This window comes from Rhipicephalus sanguineus, chromosome 4, assembly GCF_013339695.2.
Source record: "Rhipicephalus sanguineus isolate Rsan-2018 chromosome 4, BIME_Rsan_1.4, whole genome shotgun sequence".
NCBI lineage: Eukaryota > Metazoa > Arthropoda > Arachnida > Ixodida > Ixodidae > Rhipicephalus > Rhipicephalus sanguineus.
The window spans coordinates 134,747,693-134,757,301 of record NC_051179.1 but is presented as its reverse complement, the minus strand read 5'-3'; the positions used below and the strand labels follow the sequence as shown (position 1 = coordinate 134,757,301).

Here is a 9,609-nt window from a genome sequence, read left to right as displayed (position 1 = left end):
TAAGGAGGCGCCAAGTCAGCCGCATAGCTTTACTCACTCGGACATGTCCCGTCAGTGTTTAAGAATCAGGGTTATGACCATGCGAGGTCTTTACGATAATGGCGGCCGAGGAACCGTTCTGTTTCATTCCAAGAGCGATTTACTTCCCATCATTTCCTCCGTAAAGCCGGGTACCAAGGACAGGCCCTTATTAATAGCACATGATTGATTCATTTTAATTTGTGCATACATTGTGAAGCATGTTTTTGTTCGGAACAGTCAAATCAGGGGGGCAGGGGGGGGGCGCTACAGCGAAACTTCGTCCTCCCCTTGCCCCTTTAATGGAAAACCCACCCTGCGCACGCCTGTGGTAAGAGACACACCTTTTCTTTTCTTGGCCACTCTTTGTGTCTGGACATTCTAAGCGAATCGTGGAATAACTCTCAATATAAACATTGTGTGCATACCAATGAAGCTTTTCTTGAGCAGATGTCAGTGATTAGCAAACCTATCAGCCTGTGGCTGTAGCACTGAATAAGCTCAGCAGTCAAACGTTCGGCGTGTTCCGCTTATCTTTTTTTCCCCTTCTGACGTTACCATTCTTTCAAAGCCATCTTTCCACTTTCCTTCCCTCATTTGAGGTTTCTGCTTATATAAAATGGCGTTGTCCAGCATGCACCTCACGCTGTCCCCACTCTGCTTCATATTTCAATTGCAGCCCGCACAAGAGTTATGCGCCATAGTTAACGCAACTGCATTCATAATCCTCATCAAGATTTGTTCATGCGCCGTTTCGAAGTAGTAGAAGAAGAACAAGAAGAGTCTAGTCTTTCAGGTATGTCGCCTGCTACCAATGTTCCGTGCATGTTTTGTCTAATGCTGTTCTTTGTAATCGCAGCAATGCGCCATGTTATTTACCATCAGATTTAGTGCACCGAAAAAAAAGCACTAACTTCTCTACTCATGCGAACGTATATTGAGGACGAAAAAATAAGAGCTGCAGCTCAGGCGGTCCCGTCATTTTTCATAGATGCTTAGTAGGATCTGAATTATTTAAAAAGGCACAGATAGATTGTTTTAATGTCAACACAATGCATGATATTGTAAGCCCTTTAGAAGCTTCTAACCATGCCGTGTTTTATTTTTTGCATGACAGACTGAATCAGGATGTCCAGGAACTCGTCGATGGTGAGCGCTCTTTCTGGTAAGTTTTCCAGCAAAATACATGACCGCATTAAGAATTACTAACCACGCTCTCGGCGAGCTCCGGAATTTGCGGAACACGTGTGAATTTCCAAGTCGCCTGTCTAAAAATACGACCTGTATGTGCATTTTATAAATGTTTAGGGAACTACTAAGCGACCCTGAGTAGTTGTGATCTGAGTTCAAAAATTGCGGCCATGATGCACCGTGAGGAAGGCTCACGAATACACTACAGTTTTGCGTTCACTATTGCAAAATTAAGACCCCTGATCTGGAGTAAGACTTTGGTTTGGGCGAGTTGGTTCATAGCAATGGGAAGGCACAGCGCAACTGAGACAATAGACAAGACAAGTGTGTGTTGCGTGTTCTTGTCCATTGTCTAAGTTGCGCTGTGCCCTCCCATTGCCCTGATCTGACCCACTAACATAAAACTTGTAAGTTGACGCCAGTGCTGCGCAATAGTCATGTACTTCTTGTAATAGGTTTCCGTCTTGGAAATCATTAAACCCCGTTTACACGGCTTATGAAGGAAGGGAATATTTGCGTGCTTGCTACTTTGTTTGACACAACCTTAATGAAAACCCGCACATAACGAAGCCAAGGAAGGTTTAGGGGGCGTTAACTGCACTGTTGTAAGTGTATTGTGACAATTGTGATGTAGATGTAAAGAAAGTAAAGTGGACGAAAAGACAACTTGCGGCTGGCAGGGACCGAACCTGCGACTTTTGGTCCGATGTGAAGGTCGCAGTTAACGCCCCCCACACATTCCCTGGCTTCATTGTCTGATGGTTTTCATTATGTTTACACTGCTTAGTGATTCCGAGTGGTCTAACGCTTTCTTTCCTGCATAGAAACCCCGATTCACAACATTATATTATAGAAGTTCACGTGTGTTGAAAGCAAACAGTATTAAAAACAATTCTCTTAAAAAGGTGGCAAATAGATAAACTAAATGATGTACAGATGATCATTTAGCGTATTTCACTAGTGCCGAAAAACTAACCTTTTTATCAGTAAGAAACAAATGCGGTCGGCTGTGGTGATGACGTGGTGTGTGTTACAGCGCTCTCATTGGGCAGCGCTCGACGAAGGAGACAGCGGCAGCAAACGGGGGAGCCCGAGCTGAGCTTCGGCGATCTCATTCCTCCCCTTGCTTCGAACGACGCCGACAGGTAACCGCTGTGCAGCAGCATTTGTCTTCACCTTCCTCCGTTGAAGAAATTAACTGAAATACAAGAAAATCTTGCATGCAGATCTTTGATGTAAACAATGTGTTTGTATACAATATTTATGCGCGTACACGCGCAGATATTTTACATTGTACTTTTCATTACTCATATTATTGCAGCTCACATAGAAGCGAAGTAGAGTAGCACAGTGCACATGCTTCTTACCTGAATGTTGAGCTACACAATGTACTGTATATCTACGCCTAAAGAGCAACTTCGAATTTAAACCGCATGACGTCTCTTCGTAACCTATATCGGTCTTTTCTCGGTGTCTTGTTCAACGCCGGTTACAGAAATACCAGCATTAGCGCCTTACGACATATCTGACGAATGCAAATTTTCCAGCGCATTACCAGCGGCTACAACGTGCAAATATTTCTATTACATTTTTCCCTCGCTGTTGGAAAGACCACACCACGTTAAACACTCGCGACGCGAGCGGCCCAGTTCAGGTTTGTTTTCCAGTGATAATGGACGAGTTCGGGGTTCACGGTAAAACTACTCAGTGCGAGAAATAGATAGTGGGGGGCAAAGTGAGTCTTTCTGCGGCGCCTTACTGATTCTTCACATGCTACATACGCAGGCGTGCCACTGAAAATATTTAGTGCTGCCACGTGCACCATTTCGTCCTGTTCTTGAGTCGGAAGTCTGTGCGAAACGCAGAACTTAACCACCTCAGTAAACATGCGCGAGAAGTCAATTCAGTTAGCGCTTCTATACATTTATATATTCTATACGTTTAACGGGCCTCAACTGTTGAATGAATAAAGCCTTAATCTCAAAGAATGAAGCTGGCTGTGGAGCGTGGCGGTCATGGAGTCATTTCATTTGTCCCGCCCACTTTGTATCGACAGTCACTCGCAGGGGCGTAGCCAGAAATTTTTTTCGGGGGGGGTTCAACCACACTTTATGTATGTTCGTGCGTGCGTTTGTGTGTGTGCGTGTACATATACGCAAGCAAAACTGAAAAATTTCGGGGGCGGTTTGAACCCCCCTAACCCCCCCCCCCCCCTTGGCTACGCCCCTGGACTCACTCGCATGTCCGCCTTAGCTCGACGGACGCAGTGTTCCCAATTTTCTCCCTATATATATATATATATATATATATATATATATATATATATATATATATATATATATTATATATATATATATATATATATATATATATATATATATATATATATATATATATATATCATACGTAGCATATAGAAGGCTTTTGTAGCCAGCTATTTTATTGTTATCTATCTAAAATATACATGTCTAATTAACATGGGCGCTGATTTCTAATATTCACGTTTGTTTTGTCTCCATGCAAAGATCTAAAAGAAAGGGATTTGTTCAAGTGGCTCTTGAATGATAGCAGTGCTGGGCAGTATCGAAGATGCACGTATCTTCGATAAAATCTTAGATACTTTTTGGGTATCTTGTATCTGTATCGAGATACGTCACGCAAAACAGGCATCAGTATCTCTATTTCCGACACATTGAAGAATGTATCGTGTATATTAAGATACAAGATACTGCGATCGCACCACCACCGTGCGAAGCAATACACGTTGGCTGAGCTCGAGCTTCTCAAGCTGATACTGCTGCCACTAAGCCACTGGAATAAAACAAAAGGCAGTGACATATTTTATCGTTCCGAAAGAGTTTTCCAGGGAGGATAGGCGATAAGCTCTGAGCGTTCCTATATATTGGTTGAGCAGAGTTACGAGGTGGCGCTCGCGTCGTCTCGACAGACAAGCGCGCGAGCGTCTGCGCCCAGCGAATTTTCGTTTAATCGATTTTTTTAGTTTTGTCAGTGCCATCACACTTGACACTTAGCCACTTGCCTGGGCCAAGTACTACAATGCGTGCGGCGTTTTTCGCACACATGTTGATGCCGCTGTAAAGTCATTAAGTTTCTCTTGTGTGGTGCTTGGTTACGAAGTCTGAAGAATGCAAGAATGGCGGGTTGCTTTGCCTCTCGTGGCTTTCTCACTTCGGCGATTTGAAAGATCTGGTGAATGTAAGTTTGCATTACATGCAATGAGATATACTTATATGCAAATAAGATTCTAACAGCTATAGCACAAACGGTACCGATGCTGGATTTAACAGAACAAGCATTCACCTAACAGACGCTATCTTGGCGTAAGTCTGTTTTTCTTTTATTCAAAGAGTCTCTAGAATCATAATTTGAGTGTTAGAAGTTATTTCTTAGCTGTTCTTATTTTCCATCCCATACATTACCTACGTCTCTATATTGTTTTTTTATGCCGGTCTGCTTACTGCAATATGCCTTTGATGCGCTGCCAATGTAAGCTCTCTGCTTTATTCCTAGTTTTAACTGTCTGCATCATTTCTCCCGCTGTTCTTCTTCAGGTGGAATATAAGTTTTTGTACTTATATGCTACTTGAATTTACTGTTATGTAAAGGTGATGTTGAGGACAAATATATAACAATCCGGGCGCGCCTGGAGTATACAGTAACGATAATTCTGCTTACTGCTAAATAAATTACCAAACTTGAGTTTGCATTATAATAACGTAATTATTAGGCGCCATCGTAAATACGAATTAGGCACCACCTTAAATACGTAAAAAGGTATTCGAGAAAAACTGTTATACCAAATGCTCCGTTTTTCTCATAAGCGTCACAAAGTGCCATTTTCCGACGCCATTTTCCATGGGCACTGAATTAAATTGTCGTAGCTATTAGTGGTTACCCGCCGCGCTGGTCCAGTGCTCATGGCGCTTGACTGCTGGCCCGAAGGTCGTGCTAGCCGGATTTGGTAGAGGCTCGTGTGCTTAGATGTAGGTTTTAGAACCCCAGGTGGTCAACATTTCCGAAGCCCATACAGCGTCTTTCATATTTATATCGTGGTTTTTCGACGTAAAACGCAACCATTATTATGAGCTCTTGGGGGTGCCTCCGGTATCGTGTTTCTATATTTATTCTCTATGTTTGATATGGAACCGCTTCTCAATTTTTCTTAGATATGTTTGTTTTCGTTGTTTAGGCTTCCCTGAATCCTTTTACTGTTGCTAATCACCAGGTAATGGGATCTATGAGTGTCAATAACGTGAATAGCGGTTGTCCTGCAGCGTCTTACGCAACTGTACAATACGTTTGATACGTTACTGGGCTGCACATGTTCTTGGCGACGTACACCCCTCCGGTGATCCGTCATTGCGAAAACCGCAATATGTTTACCAGCAAGGTAGAACTCCACAGCGGTATTTCCATCATAGCGCGGAGGCTTCCTATTGAAATCCATATGGTTGGTTGACAACCCGCTTGTTGGTCAGCAAACAGAGCAGTGACTAGCTCCCAAGCCTCCCATCAATTACAAAAGCTGAAAAGAAGAACCGCTAGCAGCGAAATGTATAAATAGCTGTCATGTTAAGCAGCTAAAACAACGCCGATAAGTTTTCTCGGAATTAAACAGATATACCTTGATCAAGAAGTACAAAGGTTTTGAGATACTAACAGAGCTTTCATTCGAATGGAACACAAGTGGTCGCAGTTAATAAATTTTCAAGCGAACATTTATGTGCGTAGGTTTCTAATGCTGCCTTATATAGATATATACTAACAAATTTGATAATGTATCGAAGTATCTTAAGATACAATTGGAATGTATAGTATCGGATACAATCAGTGTTGCAGTATCTTGTATCTGTATCTCAAATACTTCTTGCCTGAGTATCTTGTATCGTATGGCGATACAATTTCAAAGTATCTTTGCCCAGCCCTGAATGATAGGCTTCCGTATACTATTGCAGACGATGCGAGGGCACGATAAAAGAAATATATGCCAAAACTTTGTTAGGCGTTTGTTGATCTTATGCTGTAACTCATCCCTAAGATGGCAATAAGAATCAGTGAGCCCCACTTTTCTTGCCTAGTTTCGTTCCTTATAGTGTCAACTTGAAAAAAAAAAAAGCCGCAGGTGGACCTACAAGCGATACATCATTCTCTGTGCGTCGGCGGCTGCCGTTCTCAGTCTGCTGACAGTGTCCGTGAGCGTCACCACAGTGGCCGTCAAGCACACCGGTGAGCAAGCTTTCATTAACTATCCGAATACAATTTATATAACTACAGTTACTTTCCATACATACCTGGAGTACTAACAGTTATGTCGGCCCTTAGGAGACGTATGGAAAACAAAAGCCGGTCGTACATAACTCGCGCAGATATAGCGGAAAATAAAAAAAAAGATAACGAGAAGTCAGTACGGGCTCGTGTGACTGAAATAATGGGCTTAGAGCGGAGGGAGCGCAAGAAGTCGAGGTAGAGAACACAAAATGCACAAAAATAATTGCGCAAGCTGGACGCGCCATTAGTGGCACACAACTTTATTACGCCTGACGCAAGAACTTTTCTGCACTGGCGCCACAATTAACTTTCGATATGTGCGAAGTGATTCGATTCCGGCACGTTCACATGTTCCTAAACAAGACTTTTTTACTTTCAGTATCAAAAAGATTACAGATTGTCAACGCGACGAAGTCAGGTAAGAGAAACTATTTCGTCATCTTTCAAGCACCGGTCAGATAACAAAACCACGAGTGATTTGAAACAGTTAACAATGTTTGAGCTCACTATCGCCTTTTAGGAGCTATGTTTTGCAATGACTCTAAAGAGGGAGTGAAGAAAGCCTTCAAATGCAATCGGTAAGTAGTGCAAATACATATTTATGGCGCAAATTTCAGTCAATTTCAACGTAAATGGACCACAGAGTAGCACTTATGGAAATGTTGTGAAGGGGCTGGCGTGAGGCGCAGTTATAACAACAAAGGCTTTGCCAAGGCGGCAGAATGTTTTTATGACTGTTTCGGTGCATTTTCTAGGGAGCCCTACAGTATAGGATTGACGCTTACGACAGCTAAAATTGACCAAGTATCCCCTTCTACCAGTGCAAAGAGAAATATAGGAAGGTGTATGGTGGATTGGTGCATGGTAGCGCTTAACTCTTAGCAGAACGCCACAACCAAGGCTGATGCGTGTGGGCCTTCTGCATGCATTGCAGGACACTCGCACACATTCAAATCACCACTACAAATATGCACTGGCGTTACGGGTAAAAGGATGGCAAATTCCCCGTTTAAATTCCTGACGACGTTTTAGGGGCGAAGCTCCTTATGCCGTGGGTCTGTCCATCCTCCGTTTGTTCGTTTGTAGTAGCCACCTCTAGGTCGTGAGAAGCGCGCGTTCTGGTATGCAGTAGAAGAAGAAGACGACGTTGATGAGTGAGACTCTCGTGCGTGTTCGCCTGCGTGGCATTTTTTCTTCTTTACTGCGCGCGTTCTGGTATGCAGCAGAAGAAGAAGACGACGTTGACGAGTGACACTCTCGTGCGTGTTCGCCTGTGTGGCGTTCTTTCTTCTTTACTACGTCTCGTGTTTTCAACGACACCCGAAGACAACATTTCAGAAGTAACGCGCCATGAGGCTCCCTCTTGGCACGCTTTCTCTTTAGCTCGGAGTCAGAAAAGGCACAATATCTAAAACTACTACCAACGACACAACGGTGAATATACTGCCATCGATTTTGATGGATGCATTATCATTACCATGTACCTTGCACCCAACTTGTCGAGTGGGAATATTAAGACATTCATTGACACGGCATTGTGTAATTATGACAAGTACAAGAATAGACCATTTGTGTTAGTTGGTGACCTGATTGTCGATATTACCGAAAAGAACAATCAGTGGTCATACAACATATGGCAGCCAAATATGCTCTCACGTGCACGTCCTTTGATCATATGAAACTAACGACCATCCGAGGGACGTGTATAGACCTGGTATTTTCTAATTTCCAGTTGCAACCCGTACAAGAACCGGTGTCCCTTCACTTCACGGATCATAAAGCCGTGATAATGAAGGGACAACCCAAGCCAAGCATCATGTAATTAGGAAAAATAAAAGTTTGATGTTTGTAATATACACACAGTGTTTCTCACTCTTCATATGATGATTGATGGGGCGTTACACAGAACATTCACGGTTTACCGATGATTCTCTCCGGAGCTTCGCCCCACTCATCATCATTCACCACGTGGATATGCTGTGATTTTTTTTAAAACGTTGTGATTGAAATCCTGTTCGTTGTTTTCTTTTTCGTGAAAAAGTACTTTCTTTGAGCGAATGCGCATTTAGGTATCGAAATGTTTCAACAAAATATGCCACCACGGTTATAAAGTAACCATAGTGCTGGTTTTCTTTGTAGGTCACCTTCAACGACAGAAGGGTGCATTTTCCTGCTCGTCCAACGCGTGCGTCCGAGAAGGTAAGGATTATAATAAAAGTTGATGGAAATACAAAAATCTTTAGCGTAAGGTGCACACGCATAAGAACTTAAGGCGACGTGAGGTGCCCTGAGGTCGCCTTCTTTTTCAAAGCAACTCCTATACTGTTGTATGAAACACCTCAGCAGCGAGATCCTTGCTCCGTTAGGTATATACATAAATGTGGTCTTCTCATGCTAAATCATAGCTGCTGCCACTTACACGGCCCAGGACATACATTTGCAAAAGACAAAATTTCTTTATGAAACAAACGCCGACGGCGGAGACTGCCTTGACAAAAAGCGTAGCAGTACTTCAAAAAAAAAAAATAATAAGCCATTCTTTCTAGACCTTCTGTTCTGAAAGAAAAATTTTCATTGACCGGGATTCGTGTGCTGCGTTGCAGGCCTCAGTGAACGTTATATTGGTAGATGTCTATCAAAAGACCGATCGTTTTCAACGTATATTAAGACGAATGAGTTACGCCAAGTTCTAGCAGTTAGCGGCAAATAATGCCAAGTTTGCCGTTGAACTAATATTGCAATCGAGGACATGCAGCTACCAGTACATGCGTTCTCATCTGATAAACCTGGGATGTGCAAGAACACTGTGTCAGCCTTTGCTTTAATGAGAATCATTGTTTAAGAACCTCACTGCGATTTCCAGAGCCTTTCGGTCAGCTAAAAACAATTCCTGTGCTATATTTGGTATAACACTTATTGTATTGTAAAGCAGGACATACATGCTTTTTTGAAAAACCATTGTTAACACTAAATAGGCATTATAACTTTAGACGTGTTAAAAAACGAGCCATAATTTGTGTGAAGCCGACCGTATTTACTCGCACAACACCGACCCAGGCTAACAGTAATTAAATGCTTGCTGTGTTAGCAGCTGTTGGCTTATGTTGTCTA

The 9,609-nt window shown here is 42.7% G+C and overlaps 1 protein-coding gene across 1 annotated transcript in view; it reads left to right on the top strand.

The window, feature by feature from the left end:
* The first annotated feature begins 1,054 nt into the window (after positions 1–1,054).
* The window catches only part of LOC119390725 (neprilysin-1-like), a 66,995-nt gene continuing 58,440 nt past the window's right edge, over positions 1,055–9,609 (top strand). The window contains exons 1-5 of the mRNA XM_037658411.2: positions 1,055–1,183; positions 2,246–2,354; positions 6,347–6,456; positions 6,878–6,916; positions 8,638–8,697. Of these exons, the coding sequence (XP_037514339.1) occupies positions 1,147–1,183; positions 2,246–2,354; positions 6,347–6,456; positions 6,878–6,916; positions 8,638–8,697 (355 nt within the window). The 5' untranslated portion in view covers positions 1,055–1,146. The remainder of the gene's footprint in view (positions 1,184–2,245; positions 2,355–6,346; positions 6,457–6,877; positions 6,917–8,637; positions 8,698–9,609) is intronic.